This window comes from Mesoplodon bidens (genome assembly GCF_964165515.1).
Source record: "Mesoplodon bidens genome assembly, chromosome: 6".
NCBI classification, from domain to species: Eukaryota; Metazoa; Chordata; class Mammalia; order Artiodactyla; family Ziphiidae; genus Mesoplodon; species Mesoplodon bidens.
The window spans coordinates 112,464,285-112,487,486 of NC_138162.1; the positions used below are offsets into that span (position 1 = coordinate 112,464,285).

The following is a 23,202-nucleotide window of genomic DNA, read 5'->3' on the forward strand; positions in this document are numbered from 1 at the left end:
GTAAACACCCAAAGAGGTTTTTTTTTTTTTTTTTTTTTTTTTTTTTTTTTTGTGGTACGAGGGCCTCTCACTGTTGTGGCCTCTCCCATTGCGGAGCACAGGCTCCGGACGCGCAGGCTCAGCGGCCATGGCTCACGGGCCCAGCCGCTCCACAGCATGTGGGATCTTCGCGGACCGGGGCACAAACCTGTGTCCCCTGCATCCTTAGGCGGACTCTTAACCACTGTGCCACCAGGGAAGCCCCCAGGGAAGCCCCTAAAGAGTTGTTTAAATGAGTTGAAGTGATCATCTCCAGGGAGGGATTAAATGGGGGTATAGGGGAAGGGGCTGCTGTCTTTCTTTGTAGCAAACCTTGTAAAATTAAGTGACTCAATTATGTTCATGTAAAAACAAACAAAATAAATTAGGCTTAGATATCAGCTTTTGCGTGTGATTTTATCTGACTAGCTTAGGCAGAGATTAACTGAGTTATTTTAACCCCTACCACACAATATTTCAGTGTTTTTTACTTGTATAGCTATCAAGTCTAATGACAAAGCTTTGTAGCCAGATAATGAAATGCTTTGAATTCTTTTTTTTTTCTAACTACAAATTAGAGGCATGGAGCTACTTGAAAATATTTTAGATCAGTATCTAAACAGCCTTTCTGTTTTAATCTCTTTTTCAGGCTCTCCAGTTAATGTCACATGCAACATATTCATAAACAGCTTTGGTTCGATCGCCGAGACAACCATGGTAAGTAGGCATGTTGACTTCGTAATGAATTTCACACTGGGGTAATTTGCAATCATGTTCATGGCAATTTTTCTGCTGGTATTATATAATTGAAAGCCAAAATTCATATAGTGAGATTTTAAAAGATAAACTTAATAGTATAATTAAATTACAATCAACTGCAGGCAATGTTTCATTTAGAGATGGTAAGTGAAAACAAGATTGATTTTTCTCATTTCAGTAACTAAATATTAGATCTCAAAACTAAAACTTTACCTTATGAATTATTTATTTATTGTCAATGTTCTTTAATAAGCAGACATAAACATAGGAGTAAATAATGCCACATTTAATTATTTTGTATACTTATAAATGTGTTTATAATGTTATTTTAAGTATTCTGATTACCTTTCCAAATGAATATATTTGATCAAATATCATAAATATTTTGCAAATTGTGGTATATGCTTTAATTTAACTAAACTCACTGAACTGAGACTTCATCACTGTGTAATTGAGAACATTTTACATAATCAAGTTATTAAAGCTAAAATATTATCATTTCCAAACCAAATGTATTCTGTTTCGAATTTTATAACTTTCTCTAAAGATCATGTTGTATATTTTCTTTGCCTTATAGTTTTCATTGTACATTTTAGCTAAAATAAAATAGACATATGAACCACTGAATATCTGTAAGATTGTCTAGCTGGAACTTTTAATTAATTAATTTTATTTTTTATTATTTTTAGGAACTTTTTTTAAAAAATTGAAACTATGTATTGTGGTTCTTAAATTACCTAGAATTATACTCCATTCCTAAATTTAGCAAGTATAATGTGCATTAATTTTCAAAGTTGATTTTACCTAAAATAAGATATGAAAAGCTTAAAGATTTATGAGCTTCTAAAGCCATTATTAAGTAAGAGAATTATTCTTATTTTACATATATCAGAATGACTTGATAACGAATTTTCTAAGGAAAAATCCAATATGTAAATTATTATGTGGGAGGCTGTGTAGATTTGTGTGTGTGTGTGTGTGTGTGTGTGTGTGTAGAGGATCTTTCTCAACAGGAATAGACTTTATTCAGGCACCACTTTTTTTAAATGCTCTTTTCCTCATGTATGCAATATTTAGTCATTTAGCAGCATCTCTGTGGTTCTATTCAAACTCAGTATACTATAATTACAATAAAAGCCTCAGTGGAGAAGAACTGAACTCATTTTGGGGGCATTATATAGAATTATCTTCACTGCAGTATATAAATTAACACTAATGTATGTACCTGTGTGTAAACATAGAGAAAATGACATGACTTGCTAGCGTAAGCACAGTGTGGCTCTGGTGCAATTTTGACCCTGAAGTCACTATAATCCTGTTTCAGAAGTTGACATATTCTGGATTCTGGTTGAATATCTGGTCCTGATTCTTGTTTTTTTAGGATGCTCATATGACTTTTATTTATTTATTCTGGTCCTGATTTATCTCCTGTATTTATACAGACCCAATTCAAATCATATTTATAGAAAAAGGAATCTCTACTGGATTTTTTTCTACCTAGACCTCCCAAATTATATTTCTAGCCCTGACAATTTCATTTTAATTGCTACTATACAACACTGTATCATCCTGAAAACCTGGACATATGCTTATACTTTCTCTTTTGCAAGATCACTTCCATGAAACAGTTTCAACAGCAATAGTTGGAAAGGTTTCTAGCCTGACTTGTCTTTGTGGGGTAGAGGAAGGGATTTGGAAAAAAGAGAAGACATGGTCGGATTTCCTCATTAAAACCTCAAAGATTGTCATGTTCCTGAAGGTTGCTGCTTTTTATGACATAGTTCATCACACTACCACTAAGTGCTTATAACACACACTCCATAGGATGATGACTACAGCTGCTAAATTTCTTACCTTTAATAATTTTAGACAGACTTCCTTTGCAGAATAATATTATGCCAAAAGCTTGCAGAATATTTCAAATACACCCTCCCAGGGACCTCACTCAGTTTTATTTCCCTTCTCCAGCATAGAAATCCTTTCCATTCCTTCATCTTCCATCATAATGTATCCTTTTGAAATCATTTTTAGCATCTATCACTTGCTTCTTCAGAGTCACAAGCAGCATCAATGAACATTAATCAAACACCCCAGAGGTAAAGTATTATAAAATTAACTAAGTCAACCTTGATATCTTTCTTTTTAACCTTCCAAACTCATAAACATGTGACATTATTCCTGTTCACATAATCAGATTCAATATTTGTAAAAAATTTTACTGGTATCAGATAGAATAGCTGCAATATGGTGTCCATCTACATAGGCATAGAGAAAATTAGATTATTATTTTTTTAATCTTAAGAATCAAAATATTTTGCTACCACTTGATTACTCTGATGTATTTTATTCATAGTTTCCACCATCACAGCTCTGCAACTAAACTTTACCCCATTGTTTTACTTGCCATAGTATTAAGTTAATTTATTTTTACAAAATCTTTCATTTATTTTTCTAACATTCACATTTTTTTTACGAATATACTTTATTTTGTTCTTACAATACAAATAACTGAATTCAACTGAAGCAATGTATTAAATTGAGAGGATGGAATTTCAAATTACTTGCAATCATTAATGGATATCTTTGCATCTGAGAATTCATATCTAAAATAAAAGTGAATAATTCTCCCAATCTTTATGTCTTTGCTGAACAGAGATCTTAACCATGCTCAGTGTCTTCGTTGACCAACTATATTATGCTCCCTCTACTGGTCTAGTTTCTAACCTATTGTATCTCTCTCCATTTTAAAATAAGCTTTAGTCCCATTTGAGGTAATTATTTGATTCTTGAGAAAATAACTCTAGTAGATATTCTACTTTAGCCATTTTTTGAAAATTAAGTTAATTTGAATCTTTAACATATTTTGCATCTTCTTCTTGCACTAACTTTGTTTTTCTTAATATTTATGTGCATTTTTTCCCCAGTAGCTTAAGCTTAAATTTCTTTTTAGCTGTTAAGCTCATCCTTTCCCAGTGTTTGTCTAATTAACTTAATGTAGTGCCAACCATTCTCACTTGAGTACAATTTTATTATTCTTGACATATAGTCATCAAGAATTTTCTAAGTATGTTGTGGAAATGCTAAACTTCCCTATTTCCCTCACATTTGAATCATACGTCATTATATATAATGGGGTTCTCTAAGGATTTGTTCAGCCTCCATTACCCTAAGTTCACATTCTTCTTCAGCAGATAATGATTCAACAACTGTTGGAAACCACAGTTCTTAAAAAGATTAAATTAAAAATAAAAACTGGTTTACCATCATCAGTCACTCTTCCATTTTGCAACGTGGCCTTGGTGAGAGAGGTGCGTCTATCCTGTCTTTTAAAATGGTGGTGACAAAAGGAACATAATTTTTTTTATTGTTACAATGAGGTGAAGCTTAATATCTCCACATTAAGTGACTCTCAGTAATCGTACTCCTGCGACCCTGTGGTGTGTTGTGGATAAGGATTATATTCTGGGGTGACAGCATTTGTAAGTTGGACTTTTTAAATTCATATATACCTAAGTAGCAGTTAGGGTGTGTATATAGAGCAGTATTTCAAAGTGGATATATTGTTGTAACGTGCTATCTTCAGCAAACAGATGGCTCTCCATCTTGTTACACATATGCTGGAGAGAGAATTGCTCTGCTGTGTGCCTTAAGTCAATATTTACTCAATGAACCATGACTTTTCACCAGAGCCCACAGAATAAATTATTTTTACAAAATGAAAACAATAAAGGTAGGGAGAGATCTTCAAGATGGCGGAGGAGTAAGACGCGGAGATCACCGCCTCCCCACGGATACACCAGAAATACAGCTACACGTGGAACAACTCCTACAGAACACCTACTGAACGCTGGCAGAAGAACTCAGACTTCCCAAAAGGCAAGAAACTCCCCACGTACCTGGGTAGGGCAAAAGGAAGAAGAATAAACAGACAAAAGAATAGAAACAGGACCTGCATCTCTGGGAGAGAGCTGTGAAGGAGGAAAAGTTTCTACACACTAGGAGCCCCTTCACTGGTGGAGACGGGGGGTAATGGGAGGGAAGCTTCGGAGCCACGGAAGAGAGCGCAGCAACAGGGGTGTGGAGGGCAAAGCAGAGAGATTCCTGCACGGAGGATCGGTGCCGACCGGCACTCACCAGCCCGAGAGGCTTGTCTGCTCACCCACAAGGGTGGTTGGGGGCTGGGAGCTGAAGCTTGGGCTTCGGAGGTCAGATCCCAGGGAGAGGACTGGAGTTGGCTGCGTGAACACAGCCTTAAGGGGGCTAGTGCACCACGGCTAGCCGGGAGGGAGTCCGCGAAAAAGTCTGGACCTGCCTAAGAGGCAAGAGACCATTGTTTCGGGGTGAGTGAGGAGAGGGGATTCAGAGCACCGCCTAAACGAGCTCCAGAGACGGGTGCGAGCCACGGCTAACAGCGTGGACCCCAGAGACGGGCATGAGACGCTAAGGCTGCTGCTGCCGCCACCAAGAAGCCTGTGTGCGAGCACAGGTCACTCTCCACACCTCCCCTCCCGGAGCCTGTGCAGCCCGCCACTGCCAGGGTCCCGTGATCCAGGGACAACTTCCCCGGGAGAATGCACAGCGCGCCTCGGGCTGGTGCAACGTCACGCCGGCCTCTGCCGCTGCAGACTCGCGCCCCGCATTCCATGCCCCTCCCTCCCCCCGGCCTGAGTGAGCCAGAGACCCCGCATCAGCGGCTCCTTTAACCCCATCCTGTCTGGGTGGGGGGAACAGATGCCCTCAGGCAACCTACACGCAGAGGCGGGGCCAAACCCAAAGCTGAACCCCAGGAGCTGTGCGAACAAAGAAGAGAAAGGGAAATTTCTCCCAGCAGCCTCAGGAGCAGTGGATTAAATCTCCACAATCAACTTGATGTACCCTGCATCTCTGGAATACATGAATAGACAACGAATCATCCCAATATTGAGGCAGTGAACTTTGGAAGCAACTGTAGACTTGGGGTTTGCTTTCTGCATCTAATTTGTTTTTGGTTTTATGTTTATCTCAGTTTCGTATTTACAGTTTATTATCACTGGTAGATTTGTTTATTGATTTGGTTGCTCTCTTCCTTTTTAAAAAAAAATATATTTTTTTCCTTTTTCTCTTTTTCTGAGTGTGCATGGGTATGCTTCTTTGTGTGATTTTGTTTGTATAGCTTTGCTTTTACCATTTGTCCTAGGGTTCTGTCTGTCCTTTTGGTTTTTTTTTTTTTTTTTAGTATAGTTTTTAGCACTGGTTATCATTGGTGGATTTGTTTTTTGGTTTGGTTTCTTTCTTCTTTCTTTTCTTCTGTCTTTTTTATTACTTTTTAGTTTTTTAATTTTTTTAAATTTTTTATTTTAATAACTTTCTTTTCCCTTTTCCTTCTTTCTTCCTTTCTTCCTTTCTTTTTTTCTCCCTTTTCTTCTGAGCCATGTGGCAGACAGTGTCTTGGTGCTCTGGCCGGGTGTCAGGCCTGTGCCTCTGAGGTGGGAGACCCGAGTTCAGGACATTGGTCCACCAGAGACCTCTCAGCTCCATGTAATACCAAACGGCGAAAGGTCTCCCAGAGATCTCCATCTCAACGCCAAGATCCAGCTCCACTCAATGACCAGCAAGCTACAGTGCTGGACACCCCATGCCAAACAACTAGCAAGACAGGAACACAGCACCATCCATTAGCAGAGAGGCTGCCTAAAATCATAATAAGGCCACAGACACCCCAAAACACACCACCAGGCGTGGACCTGCCCACCAGAAAGACAAGATCCAGCCTCATCCACCAGAACACAGGCACTAGTCCCCTCCACCAGGAAGCCTACACAACCCACTGAACCAACCTTAGCCAGTGGGGGCAGACACCAAAAACAACGGGAACTACAAACCTGCAGCCTGCAAAAAGGAGACCCCAAACACAGTAAGTTAAGCAAAATGAGAAGACAGAGAAACACACAGCAGATGAAGGAGCAAGGCAAAAACCCACCAGACCTAACAAATGAAGAGGAAATAGGCAGTCTACCTGAAAAAGAATTCAGAGTAATGATAGCAAAGGTGATCCAAAATCTTGGAAATAGAATGGAGAAAATACAAGAAACGATTAACAAGGACCTAGAAGAACTAAAGAGCAAACAAACAATGATGAACAACACAATAAATGAAATTAAAAATTCTCTAGATGGAATCAGTAGCAGAATAACTGAGGCAGAAGAACGGATAAGTGACCTGGAAGATAAAATAGTGGAAATAACTACTGCAGATCAGAATAAAGAAAAAAGAATGAAAAGAATTGAGGACACTCTCAGAGACCTCTGGGACAACATTAAACGTACCAACATTGGAATTATAGGGGTCCCAGGAGCAGAAGAGAAAAAGAAAGGGACTGAGAAAATATTTGAAGAGATTATAGTTGTAAACTTCCCTAATATGGGAAAGGAAATAGTCAATCAAGTCCCACTTGGGTTTTAATTGCTTCTTATCATGTACTTCCTTGATTAATAGTGAGGTTATGCATTTTCCTTGAATGATTTTTAGCCATTCTGGTGTCCTTTTTGTGAAATGCCTCTGTGTTGCTTCCCCATTTATATTTGTTTACTTTTATTATACACACACAAAATAACCCTCCCACACACACACACATACATGTATTATTCTGAAGGTGAATACTTTGTCATTGCATGCATTATTTATACATTCCAAGACACCATAAACACATTGAAAAGAGCAGAATGGGTATTTTAAAATACCCATTCTGCTCTTTTCAATGTGTTTATGGTGTCTTGGAATGTATAAATAATTTAAAATTTCATTTACAAAATCTAACCTTGTTTTACTTACTGGTTTGTGCTTCTTTGTCTTAGCAAATCCTTCTTTCACCCAAATTCATAAAGACATTTTCTTATATTTTCTTCTAAAATTTTTTTGCTTTTCCTCTCTAGGTTTTAGTTAACCTGGAATTTTGTGTAGTTCTATATGTTTGTATGATGTTCAGGATGCATTAATTTTTATTTGTTTCACACCTGAATAATTATTTTCAATAATTTGTAACTATACCTCTGACATATATATTCCTAAATTGAATGAGTCTATTTCAAAGTTCTCAGTTCTGTGCCAGTGATCAATTTGTTTATGCCTGTACCAATGACACATTTTTTAATATAGGTTTAAATTGGACTTGATATTTAATACTTCCCAAACAGACACTTTATTTTTTTTTCAAAGTATTCTTAACTATTCTTCGAAGTTTGCTTCTTCATTTAAATTTTAGAATCTTGTCAATTCCACAAAATAAACTTGAATATGCAGTGTTGAAAGAATTATCATCTTAAAATATTGTCTTCCCGTCCGTGAATACAATATATCTCGCCCTTTACTTAAATATTATTTAATATCTTTCAACAAAGGCATATAACTTTTCAAAAATTTCTTACGTATCTGTTAAATTTGACAATTTCCACCTTATTTTTTAAATATATTTTTAAAATTACAACATTTTAGTAATATTTTCTAACTCTTCATTGATGACATATAAGAACATGATTGTTTTCACATTGCCCTAATATACGTACTCTCACTTCAGGCCTAATACTTTATAACTCCTTCCTGCAATCATATTGTCTAGGAATATTAGCATGTTAATTCCTTCCTTTCAGTCTTTATAAGCTTTGTATCTTTTTCTTGTCTTGCTGTTTTAGCAAAAACTGTGCTGAGTGAAATTTATTTTGTTCCTGACTTTAAAGGAAATACTTCTAAAATAAACATGGTATTTGCTTGAGTTTGGTGTAGATATCCTTTATCAGATTTTAAAGTTCCCACTCACCACACTGTCTGCAGAACATGGAAATCATTAAATACAAAACCAACCAGAAACAGGTATTAAGTCTTCTAATCTATGAACACATTGTAATGATTTGTCTTCCACAGGTCCTTTCACCTACATTTTTCAGAAGTTGTCATATATTTTGTTAAATTTATTTCTAAGTATTGATGTATGGTTATGACTGTTATATTTTAAAATTTTTAAAATAATTTTTATTCTACAATAGTTTTAGATCCACAAAAAGCTTGCAAAGTTAGTACAGAGTGTTCCCTTATAACCTCCTGCCCAGTTTTCCCTATTATTAACATCTCACATTAGTATGATGTGTTTGCCACAACTAATGAACAAATATTTGATACAGTATTATGAACTAAAGTCTCTACATTTTTAGGATTTCCTTAGTAATTACTAATGTCTTTTTTCTGTCTCAGAATCTATCTAGGCTCATACATTGTATTTATTTGTCATGTCTCCCTTACACTTTCCTTGTTTGTGATGCCTTAACAATTTTGAGTACTGATCAGGTATTTTGTAGAATGTCTCTCAGTTGAAGATTTTTATTTGACTAGACTGGGATCATGAGATTTTTGAAGGAGGACCAGAGAGGTAAAGTGCCATTCTCATCACTTCATATTAAAGCCACGCATTATCAGCTAGGGTAGTGTGTTAAGCTTGATCACATGGTCAAGGTAAGTGTTTGTCAGATTACTCCATTGTAAATTGACCCCTTTTTTTCATCTTCTTCATACTGTATTCTTTGGAAAGAAGTCACTGTGACTATTCCCACACTTAAGGGTAGGGGAGAGTTATGCTCCACCTCCTTTATGGGGTCATATCTATGCATTATTTGGGATTCTTTGATAAAGGACATTTATTTATTCCTTTCCATTTATTTATTTGTTCAATAATTTATTTATATCAGTATGTATTTTGGGTTGTAATTCAGTGCTACGCTATATATTTTGTTGTACAAATTGTTCTAGTTTTGGCCAGTGGGTTGGCTCATCTTGTTGGCTCCTGTGTCCCTTTGATATATCTGCATCATTTTGGTTTTTGTGTGCTTCCTTGGATTCTGCCAGTATAGGATATTCCAGGCTCATCTTGTGTATTTCCTGCCCTAGAATCAGCAATTTCTCCAAGGACCCTCAGTTCCTTTTATTAGAGAATGGTACTAGAAACCCAGATCTTGGTACTAAGTGTGCTCATTGATGCTGAAGTGTCATTGCTTCTAGGCCCTTTCAGCAGACAGAGCTCGGAAATGTGTGTGTGTGTGTGTATGTGTGTGTAAATGTTATAATTAAAAACTTTTTCCAATTGTTTCTATGAATCTTTAGACAGACAATATATTTTGGAATATTGTCATATATTCTAAGAACTTGGTAACAAGTAGCTCTAGTAGTTTGCCAGTTTCATTGCGTTTTCTGTGAATATTTTCATGCAAACTGTTAAGATGGTTGTACATCTTCCTTTCCAATCTTTATGCTTTATATCTCTCTTCCTTTCCCTGTCCTTCTCCTTTTCCTCCTTGTCCTCTCTTCATTTCCCCTCCTATCTTACTGCACTAGTTCACAACACCTGTACAACGCTGAAACAAATGGATGGAGAATGGCCACCTTTGTCTTCTTTTCTGATATTGGTTAAGAAGCATGCAATATTTCACAGTTAAGAAGAGTAATACCTTTAGGTTTCTCCTAAATGATCTTTATCAGATTGAGGAAGTTTTCTTCCGTTAATTGGATGCTGAGGGGTTTTTTTGTTGTTGTTGTTGTTTAATTAATTTTTACTGGAGTATAGTTGCCTTACAATGTTGTGTTAGCTATTTTTTAATCATGAAGAGGCATTGAATTTTACTCAGTACTGTCTCAGCATTCATTGAAATGATTGACTTCTCTCCTTCATTCTGTTCATGTTATGGACCATATACAAATAAATTAAATATGGGTTGGTTTTCAAATAGTAAATCATCTTGCATTCCTTGGATAAACCGCATTTGATCACAATTGATTACCTTTTTATATATTGCTGGATTTAATTTTTTAATATTTGGTTTGCCATGTCCACTCTGAATACTGAACTATAATTTTCTTTTTCTACAATGTTAAGAGCAGAGTGTGGTAAAAATATTATGATAGTTCAAAAAATTAGGAAGTGTTCCTTCTTCCTCTACTCTCTAAAATAGTTTGTGTAAAACCAGTGTTATTTCTTCCATAAGTATTTAGTAAAACTCACCAATTATGCTTTCTGGGTCAGTCATTTTACTTGTTGAAAAGTTTCAAATCATAGATCTCATTCTTTGAACAAATATAGGACTATTCAGTTTTTCTATTGTGTACATTTTGCAAAAGTTTTGTTTTTCAAGGAATTTGTCCATTTCCTTAAAATTTTCAAATTATTGACATAAACATTTACAATACCTCATCCTTTCATCTGAGGGATATTTGTAATGACTGCGTTTTCATTCCTCTTGTTGTAATTTAATTTTAGCTCCTTTTTTTTCTTCATTAGCTTACATATGGATTTTTATTCTGCAAGGGATTTTCACTGCTTTCTGAATCTATGATTAATATTAATCTTCTTCTAAGAATAATACTTCTCCACTTTTATTTCTCCATTTGTTCTTTCTGTGAACCCTACTACACTGGATATTCTATACCTCATTCCCTCCATCAGAGTTTCTAGCTTTTATATTTCTCCTCTGCATATTCCCTGTCTTTAAGAATTGTCATTGATAAGTAAATTATAGGGAATTCATATGAGTCTCAAATAACCTGTGATTTCATGTGAATCCATTTTAGATTCCTTCGGTGCAAATAACAACTTACATAAAGGCAATTCATTCACACATTATGATGATGATTTTTTTATGCTACTTTATTTGGCTCTGTTAGGAAGGCATTTAACTCCTTGTACTGCTCCATCGAATAGACCTCATTGACATCCTATTATTTTAACCAAATGTACTTTTACGTTCTATTTATCTTTTCCTTTTTAATATTTTGTTTAACTCTATGGGCATTTATTTAAAATTTTTTGATAATAGGCTCCATGGAGCAGCAGTCCACTCTGATAAATTCATCATTATATCATTAATAACTAGGATAATCTTAGCACAAAGTAGCTCTTAAATATGTATTGTTGAATATACACATACACACACACATATATGTATGTATATTCTTTGTTGGCCCATATATATATAGGCTAACCAAAAGTATTGTTTCTGAAAAGAGAACTTTGCTATTGTGTACTTGACACACGTGGATAATCTTATTTTTACTGCTTTGCAGCATGATCTGTTTTTGCCTTCTGAGTCTTTGTCACCACCTTAAATTGGTGCTACAGTTGCTAAAATAGGAGCTAAGTAACTATTGTACACAAGTTAATGTGGGCTTATATTGTGCAAATGAACTTGGCTTTTTAATTCAAATCTTCCCGTGGGATTTTAAAATCTGTCCTCAAAAAGTGTTTTTTGCAGCTGTATTGATGGAGAGATAAATTCATTACGAATGCTAAAATTTTGTGTGGGTAGTTCTCTATGATAAGAAATTAGAGCTATTATATAGTGCTTATGGTAACTGAAGAATAATGTTTAAAACTCAGAAATATTAAGATGCAATTATTTCAGGTATCAGTTAGGTTTCACAGTAATGTTTCCTTCATGACATTTGGGAAGAAATGTGTGTAATTTGAAGTCCATTTTTTCTGTCCTTTTGTAACCTTTTCCTCACATGAGACATGGGTCCTTTGTATCTATTGCCAAAGAATTCACTTCTTGTAAAAGAACTTACTTTATGAGTGCCATAATGGTATTCAGTGACTAGCTCTGTCTAATTCATATTTCTAAATTTAATAACGTTAATATAACATATGATTAGATAGATGCTATTTCACTGACTTTCAGAATAACCCCAAAGCATCTTGCTATCTTTTCCACATTATATCTGTTAACATCTTATCCTCTCTGTCTTATTTTTCTTACTTTGAGTCATAGGCAAAGCCTCACCAAATATAACGGCAACATTGGTCTGAAAGATTTTTAATTTCAAGCATGAGTAACCAGTGACTGGCAGCATGAATGTGTTCTGCACTCTCATTTATAAGCATGAATCAGAAACAGGGCATATTTATGGAAGAGGTTGCAGAAAGATAGGTATGCGTGAAGGTTACACATCCTGGTGACCCCGTCAGAAACAGGAATAAATCTCTGCCTGGTGTAGTCATCCTCAACGCCATCCTTATAATCACTGTGTCTCAAAAAGAGACAGTCTGCAGATCTTGTTCACCCAGATAAATTTTCTTATAAAGGGTATAACAAAGAGTACAATTGTCTAGTTGTGCTACAGTGTTGTTAAAACAAACACAACGTTTGAAAGCACATTTCCAATTCTATGGGGGGAAAGTGCCAGAAAGAAACTGATGACAAGAAAACAGAAAGAAAACTCTATGCGGGGGCGGGGGAGGGGTAGTTGTCGCGCACATATTTTGCAACTTCTCTCCTTTATTTGAATATATATCTTTGTAGAGTTTCCTTTTACTCTGGCTGAGTAGATTGAAAAATTGTATTTTGTTTAAGCATGTGAAATATTTGAGGTGGGGAAAAAATGAAGAAGATTCTAGGGGTAAATGTAGTATCAAAGATGTATGCACTTGGGCTTCCCTGGTGGCGCAGTGGTTGAGAGTCCGCCTGCCGATGCAGGGGACACGGATTCGTGCCCCGGTCCGGGAGGATCCCACGTGCCGCGGAGCGGCTGGGCCCGTGAGCCATGGCCGCTGAGCCTGCGCGTCCGGAGCCTGTGCTCCTCAACGGGAGAGGCCACAGCAGTGAGAGGCAAAAAAAAAAAAAAAAAAAGATGTATACATTTAATTTAACTCTGGTCTCTCTACCTTACTGTAAACCTAATTTGTAATGGAAAGTGACTATTATTTGCATGGGGTCCTCTCTAGAGGAAGACACTTTTTAGAATTCACTGTTACCAGATCAATTAAGCACTTTTGTTGGCCTAGGTACCTAACAAGACGTAGAAATGATCTGAGAGCCCATAAACAGTTCAGAGCAATGGTGTTCCTCTTCAGAGCCTTTATCATCATGAACCTTTTTCTAAGAGAATTTGATTTTCTGAAAGAATACACGCCAAAATGTCATCTCAACCTCTAAATACAAAATGGGCAGCGAGATGGGGAATTGTGTTCTCTAAGATGATTGGCGTAGTCGTAATTTGTTACTTAGTCATGGATTTCGCATGTAAATTAATGTTAAGTACTTGGCAATCAATTTAAATTGCAAATAGCTCTTCAGCTGTGATGCTGAATCTCCGACAGATGAGTGAGTTAAGGTTAACACTGACATTCTCTAGACCAGTTAGACGACACATTTCTGTTGCTGGAATGAAACTAACAGCCTAATTTAAAAAAAACAACAAGCCAACTAACTATGCTTCAGGTGGGCTTCAGACAGTCCAGATTGACAGGGACCTGGGGCCATGCCGCAAGTGTCCTATCAAATACACCAGATCAGGCAACAGAGTCAGGTAACTCATGTTGCTGGGCAGTCAGTTAGAAAATGGAAAATTCCCACTCAACATTGATGTGTATAGATCCCCCAAATGAGTTTAGTACTTCAAGATTTGGTTTTTAAAATACAAGGGAAATCGTTTGCTCTCAATCTCGTCAAGGAGGCTTGATAATGGACTATTTGTACTACGGGAGAAGAAACACAGATTGATTAGCACATATGTATTACTATAATCTGCACCAACTTTTAGAAAACCTTCTTAGTAGTTTCTTGGAACATTGCCAACACTCCAGAGACTAGCTAAAGCATAAAACAAATAATCCTGCCACAAAGGTGTATTAAGAAGTTTAATTCACAGAAATGAACTTATAACATATATCAACATTAAGAAGATAAAGTGCAAATATTCACAATCTGTCCTGGGCCGCCATCATCTGCAAAACCCATTTAATTTTTCTGTAGATGATAATGAAGTCTTATTTTTCATCTTAGGGTAGGGAAGACATGTGGGAGTGCTTGCTTCTTCCTTAAATCTCCCAGCCCAACTGGGACTCTTCTTTTCTTGGAATTAGTGAAGAATTCCCCTTACTTTATCCTACTGAGCTCTTATCTCCCTGTCTCTCCACTGGACTTGCCTCCATTCTCTTTTTTTTTTTTTTATTATTAGTTTCTGCTTTATAACAAAGTGAATCAGTCATACATATACATCTGTTCCCACATCCCTTCCCTCTTGCGTCTCCCTCTCTCCCACCCTCCCTATCCCACCCCTCCAGGTGGTCACAAAGCACCTAGCTGATCTCCCTGTGCTATGCGGCTGCTTTCCACTAGCTATCTACCTTACGTTTGGTAGTGTATATATGTCCATGCCTCTCTTTCACTTTGTCACAGCTTACCCTCCCCCCTCCCCATATCCTCAAGTCTATTCTCAAGTAGGTCTGTGTCTTTATTCCTGTTTTACCCCTAGGTTCTTCATGACATTTTTTTTCTTAAATTCCATATATATGTGTTAGCATACGGTATTTGTCTTTCTCTTTCTGACTTACTTCACTCTGTATGACAGACTCTAGGTCTATCCACCTCATTACAAATAGCTCAGTTTCGTTTCTTTTTATGGCTGAGTAATATTCCATTGTATATATGTGCCACATCTTCTTTATCCATTCATCCGATGATGGACACTTAGGTTGTTTCCATCTCCGGGCTATTGTGAATAGAGCTGCAATGAACATTTTGGTACATGTCTCTTTTTGAATCACCAAAATTTATAAGCAGCTCATGCAGCTCAATAGCAAAAAAACAAACAACCCAATCCAAAAATGGGCAGAAGACTTAAATAGGCATTTCTCCAAAGAAGATATACAGACTGCCAACAAACACATGAAAGAATGCTCAACATCATTAATCATTAGAGAAATGCAAATCAAAACTACAATGAGATATCATCTCACACCAGTCAGAATGGCCATCATCAAGAAATCTAGAAACAATAAATGCTGGAGAGGGTGTGGAGAAAAGGGAACACTCTTGCACTGCTGGTGGGAATGTGAATTGGTACAGCCACTATGGAGAACAGTATGGAGGTTCCTTAAAAAACTACAAATACAACTACCATATGACCCAGCAATCCCACTACTAGGCATATACCCTGAGAAAGCCTCCATTCTCTTTAATGGTGTTGGGCAGTGGTGTTGTTTCACTTCCAGACTTCCAGGAAGTCGGGCACATGACTCTCCCCCAGAGGTAATAAGGGAGCAGCCAGATCCCTCTCCAAGCTGATGAGATGAAATTTAACCCCTTTCCTTGGTGGAAGTTATTTTGTCTGCTTTAGGTTGTTCTTTCACTGGGTTTCTCTTTCCTAGAGCCATTTCTTATCTGCATCTGGTCTTCCCATGGTTTCTGCTCATCCCATCTTTCAATAATCATTGGCCACTCTAACATAACCTGTATTATATGCTTGTTATATACACATCCCAAGAAGCAGCTACTAAAAAGGCTAAAACTTCAGATTCTGAATGTATTTTACTCTTTATCATATTTTAACGAGCTATAAAGATAATTACTGTTCCTCACCCATGCACTATAATTAAATGTGATTAATCAAAACTTGACAGCAGACAAAAAGAAATGAATATGCTCTGTATCATTTTTTCTCTTTATTTTTTTCTAAGGCAGTGTTTCTCAACCTTTTTTCCCCACTATGCCTCCTTAAGGAGACTTTTTAGACATCTTTTCCCCTAATTGTCCTCCCCAGGAAATTTTAATAATTCAGATATACTGTATATCTGTTTATATACTTTGTGTATATATCTGGATTATACATAAAAAGAGTAAGTTTTTTTCACCCACTAAACCAATTTTTGTTCCCTTGGGAGCAATATTGTCTTCATTGAGAATGTGTTCTCTAAAGTATGTATTCACGGGGGTGCCCATGAGTGCACTGCCCAAGGCTAATATTTATCTCCTAGTTGCTTGGTGGATATGGAACAGCAGAAGAAAATGGGGCAGAAACACCGGGGATTCTGAGGGGGAATGGATACATTTTTATGCCACTAGCTGTTTACAAAACTGTTAATACATATGGACTGGAGGCCAAACTATAGTCTCCCTTTTATTAATGTATGAATTTCTTCTTCTTTCAAGGTTATTTTTCAAACATGATATGTGTGCTTGCACACACACACCCCTTTACAGATTGTAAATACATTCAGATTTGTTTCAAATTTACTTTCTATGACTGACACAAGGGCCCAATTTATTTCCTTTTCTGCTTCTGTGATGATTTTGTGTTTTGACTTCACTTATATAAACATCACTGCATCATATCTTTCACTATTTTATAAAATTGTTCTCAAAATATTTTCCATGGAGTGCATCCCTCATGCCTGCTCCAGTGGCAACAGATCTTTGTGAAACACACATGGTACTTATGACATATAATGTTACTATCATGGCTTAGCTAGAGGAAGGTTCTAGAAAAGCGTGATTTACTCAAAAATAAATCGATCGATAGATAGATAGATAGATAAGCTTCTCTTTTTCCTTGTTAAGGTGCTATAAGAGTAATTTTTACTAGGAAGACACTGTACCATAGTAGATCTCTGAGGAGAAAGTTCTTTTTTTTATTGATTTTTTTATTGGAGTCTAGTTGATTTACAACGTTGTGTTAGTTTCTTCTATTCAGCAAAGTGAATCAGTTATACATACACATATATCCACTCTTTTTTTTAGATTCTTTTCCCATATAGACCATTACAGAGTACTGAGTAGAGTTCCCTGTGCTTATACAGCAGGTTCTTATTAGTTATCTGTTTTACATATAGTCGTGTGTCAATCCCAGTCTCTCACTTTATCCCTCCCCCACCTGCCCCCCAAGTAACCATAAATTTGTTTTTTACATCTGTGACTCTATTTCTCTTTTGTAAATAGATGTGGTACATATATACAATGGAATATTACTCAGCCATAAAAAAAGAATGAAATAATGCCATTTGCAGCAACATGGATGGACCTAGGGATTGACATACTGAGGGAAGTAAGTCAGGCAGAGAAAGACAAATATCATATGATATCACTTACACGTGGAATCTAAGAAAATGGTACAAATGAAGTTATTTATAAAACAGAAATAGAGTCACAGAGGGGAAAGTGCTTCATGACTCACTTTTAAGAATGGCCTGAAAACTTCCTTAAGAACTTGAAGATCAACCCACTTATTAGTAAAGCCTCAGCAGAGAGATGCCCAGGGCCCAGTCATGGGCCCCTGTCCTCCTCTCCCTTCCACCCCCATTAACCAGAATGGGGCTTATGGTTCATCTTGTCAACAGCTTGATGCTGGTCCCAGATGCCATGTTTCACATTCCACATATTTTCATTCACAGTGCTTGGAGTAAACTGTTACTCTCAGCCTCGCCTCTGACCCTCCTCCCACGTCTTGTCTCCCTCCTTAACGTGCCCATGGTTCCCTCTACAAGCCCTGTTTCCCGATTAACAGCTTTCTTCTTCCTACTCCTACCTGCTCCTCTGCTGCTGCCTCCCCACCACACACAAACACACCCTTGCCCATGAAGAGTAGCTGCATTTTCTTGATGTTACCAAAGGAGGGCTTTCTCCATTACTTCCGTCACCTGTGAAGAGCAGGCCACTCAGCCTCCATCACTCATGAAGCCCAGGTCAGGGAGTATCTCAGTGTCCTCCTTACTTCTTTATTCCACTTCCCGACCCTTCCTCTTCAATTTGGCTTTGAACCTACTATCTTCAACCATCCACACTCCTTCCCTGCATAGGCTTGTCACACACCAGGGCTGTGGTCACTCTACTCATGCATTTAAGACTTTGGCAGCCGGTACTCCATCTCCAGGTCAGCCTTAGTTCTAAGTAGGTGGAGCATCCAACCTCTCCATGCCCCTGAGCTCACCTTCAATAAACATCTTTTTTACTTAACTTCCATCACCCATCGCTATGGATGACCAGCAGTTGGTCAAAACATGAAATTTCCTCCAAAGTTGGAACAAATTCAAAAATCTCAAGCTTTGATGTTAATTTCAGATCTCTTTGTCTCCTGTCTTTTGGCACCGAATTGCATAAAAACAAAACACACTCTAGTTATTTTATGTGGAAATGGATACAGTGCAAAGATAAAGAGAGTTATAAAAGTGTTGGAAGTGTTGGTAGGTTGATTACCGCTCAAAATTTGCATTCTCATGGTTACCTAATGAATAGGGCAAAACATCATACTCAAATGTGGTATATGCTGTTGCCATAATTCAAAAAGGCCCAGTCAGTATTGTTTCTCTTTCTTAGGGGGAAGGAAAAAGCTTGTCCTTCATTTTTAAAGAGTTATCCAGTCATGCTCCAATCCCTCTATGCCCTAAAACGTTGCTGAAGTCTCCTGGGGCTTATCTCCTATGCTCTGGCTCTTCTAAAGGCACCTGCTATTTTCTACTTACCTATTCTAACAGCATGATATCTTCAATATAGCCAAACAGTGGGATGTCTTGTGAAACTGGGTGATCAATGTCCTCATAGACAATTATGGCACTAGGCTGCAGAATTGGATCCCTTTCTTCTTTGCAAAGTAGCAGAGATATCTATACCAGATGAAAGCTAATGATCCTGATGTTCTCTGCTTTAGGATATAGAAAACTGTATTTAATGCATCAGTCATAAACCAGGTGCTGGTGACAGTACTATTGGTTTGCTGCAATAAAGGGATTACACATGGAACAACAGCTGTAACTGAAGAATAGCTGAATGAAGTTAAAATAGTCCATCATCATTTTTCAAGATTCAAGTGTCTGCTGCATAGGCCAAAAGGAAAGTTGTATGGAGATGTGAAGGGAATCACTACCCCACCATCATGGCAAGTCTTTGAAGGAGCCACTCATTTCATTGGCTCTCCCAGGAATTCAACACTACTCTTCATTTGCTGTATTGAGAAGAAAAGGGCTTCAGAGAATTCCATGTGAGTCTTCTCATCTTAATAATTCTTACTTCACAGGTCAAAGAGATTATGTGAGGATTCTGCAGTTGGTGGGGTTTTATATATATAAACTCTCCAGCCATTCATTTAGGAAATGGGAACATAAAACAGAATGGATTCACAGAATCATTGAAACCAAAGTGAGATAAGTTCTCGTCAAAATTTTTTTTTTTTTTGATGTTGGGGGTAGGAGTTTATTAATTTATTTATTTTTGCTGTGTTGGGTCTTCGTTTCTGTGCGAGGGCTTTCTCTAGCTGTGGCAAGTGGGGGCCACTCTTCATCGCAGTGCGCGGGCCTTTCACTATCGCGGCCTCTCGTTGCGGAGCACAGGCTCCAGACGCGCAGGCTCAGTAGTTGTGGCTCACGGGCCTAGTTGCTCCGCGGCATGTGGGATCCTCCCAGCCCAGGGCTCGAACCCGTGTCCCCTGCATTAGCAGGCAGATTCTCAACCACTGCGCCACCAGGGAAGCCCCAAAATTTAATTACTATCTAACTCTCCCATAACCTTCCACTCTGACCAGTTGACAATAGTAGTATTTCGTATGTCCAGGAACTGGGATTAACTAAGATCTGTGGTCTAACATTTTCAGAAGGATTGATCTTTGTAATTCCTGTTTCTCAGCATGCAGTCACAATACATTGCTTCTGAGTCCTGTAGGAAGAAACACAGCATGCATTTGTGATGTACTGAGGGTCCTTCTCCAAAGGAGCTTGACTCTGTGAACTCACGTCTTCTAATTAAATGAAGTTTGTGTCTCTTGGTAACCTGAGTAAATTCTCTGTTTGTCAGCCCTAGAGTTCTTTCGATTATTCAGAACAAGTAGGATCTTCCTTAAAGAGTTACCCATATATTTCAAGCTTATTGACCCCATGATCAACCACCTACCATCAAAGATCACTGTGGTTCACATGTTCTGAATAGGCACTCCAACTCTGCTCCAGTTATGGGAACTATGTCTATTTTGCCTCTGGGATTAAATAAGTAATGCTAAGTGATATTTGTCACCCTGGCAACTATCTCACCACTAAAGTCTAGGAGCACATTCCAGTGGCAATATCTCACGATGGCAATTGTTTTCAAAGGACAACCATCGCAGTGCTTTTTAAAAAGATGCTTTTCTGTCACTCTCCAGTGTATTTTTCAAAGCCTTGGTAAATAAGCCCTCTCAGGGTACTGAGCTGGGAGGAGTGAATAAACTGGTCACACATTTTAAATCCATTTCTATGTCTCTTATTTCCTAAGTCTTTGGATATCTTCTGTCATTGACTAACAAATGAATAGTATACCAACCTCATTCTGCACATGTCCCTGCTGGTTCCAGCTTTCAGTTAACCAAATCAGCAAGCAACTGGAACAACTCCTAGCTCCCTGAGCTAACACATTAAATCCAGAATCTCAGTAAATGCGCCCAGATCAATAAATTTAACCAATTCTAAAATTTCATTTCATACTCCATGGTCTAGTACGCTCAGAATCCATTCCACATATAAATATTTATGCACATATAAATTAGGAACATCTAGCAATGCCTTGGGGTGTAAAACTTCTCCTCCTGGCATTGCCTGTAACTGGCTCACTGGCTACTTTCTGAGATCTAATCCTAGCTATAAGTCTGGGGGCAACGATGGTTGGTTGAGGTAGAGTACAGTGAGAACAGGCATACCCCTCATCACACTGGCCAGAAGAAGAAGCTTTTGCAAACACAGGAGCAGTGGAGTTTTGCTGCTCAGGATACTTGGAGGTTTCCAAATCTTCCTAATGTTTACCATTCTAATGCTTGAAGCTTCACCCCTTCCCAGTCAAGGCCCTCACATTCACATATGTCACCCTGCAAAGAAGTGGATCGAAAGTGCTTTCTGGTTTAGTAATCCACAGATTCATCCTTTGCATCTAGTTCTCAGCCATACAATCTTCAGCCAGGAAGCTACAGAAGATAAGACACTCTGTGAAGAAAATTATGAGAAATCTCTGGCTCTCCAGCCATGCCTTCACCTAAGGATTTAAATTCCTGAACTGAATATTTTTTTCTTTAAACTCCCAGTACAATTAGAAGCAAGCAGCCCCACTTCTCTTTCCTTGAATCCTATGGCCTTACATTTTTCATACACTTCACTTTGGATGGTCCTGGTTAAAACTTTCAGTTCATTTTCCGACTGGTTTCCATGCACTATTAGTGTCCTCTTGTTTCTGTGGTTGAAGTAAGCATGGTCTTTAAAGACAAACAGGCCAATTGAAGAGTCCGTGGTTTCCATTCTTGCAACTTACTTCTGGTGACAAATACTGGTCCAGTTGGTGTTCAGTGGCTGTAACAGGAACTACTTCACAGAAAGGGATTTACTCCTGGGAATCAGATGCCTATAAAATTCCTGGAAAGTGGAAGAAGAATTATACTACAGATTTTGCTTGTCAGCAAAGCTGCTGTCAAGATGATGAATCAGAAGGAAGATGAATTAGGAGGTTCCAGGATCACACTGTCTGGTAAAATATAGGATTCAGGAAACCATCACAGTAACCAAGCCACCATGAACTACTAGATATGCACTGTTGACCCAATTCAACAAGAATGAAACTAGTGACAAAAAATGGGGACTCCACTGATACCACTGCAGAAAAAGTCAATGCTATCACAACCCCAGAAACTCAGAATGAGAAGGTTGTGGTCAAGCCAAGAAGTGCACCTGAATGGTGAGACATAAGTGACGTCAAGATCGCTAATTTTATGTTTTAATTTTTTTTGGTTTGTTTATTTATTTTTTTTGGCTGCACCATGTGGCTTCTTGCAGGATCATAGTTTTCCCAACCAGAGACTGAACCTGGGACCTCGCAGTGAAAGGGCTGAGTCCCAACCTCTGGACTGCCAGGGAATTCCCAATATGACTAATTTTAAATGAAATAAGCCAGACATAGAAAAACAAATACTGTATGAAATACTGTGTGATCACACTCTTATGTAGAATCTTAAAAAAAAAAAGCTGAATTCATAAAAGCAGTGAGTAAAATGGTGGCTACCAGGAGTAGGCAGTGGCGGAAATGCAGAGATATTCATCAAAGGGTCTGAATTGCAGTTGTATAGGATGAATAAGTCTAGAGGTCTCTTGTACAGCACGATGACTATCGTTAATAATACCATATTGAACACTTGAAAGATGCTAAGAGAGTAGATTTTAGGTGTTCTCGTCACAAAAAAAGTTAACATCTCCATGTAACTTCTGTGAAGAGATATGTTAATTAGCTTGACTGAAGTAATCATTTCTTTATGTATATGTATATACATGCTGCACATAATGTTGTACACCTTAAATACATACAGTTTTTGTTAATATCTGTCTACCTGTCTAAAGATCCCTCACTTTAATATTCTATCTTTCTGGTGTCTGCAGCACAGGCAGATGCATTAGAAGAAGGGCTAAATGGAGGTTGAGTGCGGGTCTTCCACGCAGACCACAACTGTAGTCAAACTTCCAAACCTGTCCTCCCATTCTGAACAGAGGACCTTTCCTGTGTCTTCACAGAAAAAGTAGAAACCAGCACCCAAAACCCCTTTATCTACCTGCCACCAAACCTAAGAGCTAGCCTGTATCCACACCAATGTTCCTGATAATATATTGAGGCATATTTCCCTCCTTTCACATAAGACTGA

The 23,202-nt window shown here is 37.8% G+C and overlaps 1 protein-coding gene across 2 annotated transcripts in view; it reads left to right on the forward strand.

The window, feature by feature from the left end:
- The window catches only part of GLRA3 (glycine receptor alpha 3), a gene marked incomplete at both ends in the record, with an annotated part of 159,464 nt that overhangs the window by 48,901 nt on the left and 87,361 nt on the right, over positions 1-23,202 (forward strand). For both annotated transcript variants that reach the window (XM_081237279.1, XM_081237278.1), the window contains one exon: positions 668-735. In XM_081237279.1, coding sequence (XP_081093405.1) covers positions 668-735 — 68 coding nt within the window. The remainder of the gene's footprint in view (positions 1-667; positions 736-23,202) is intronic.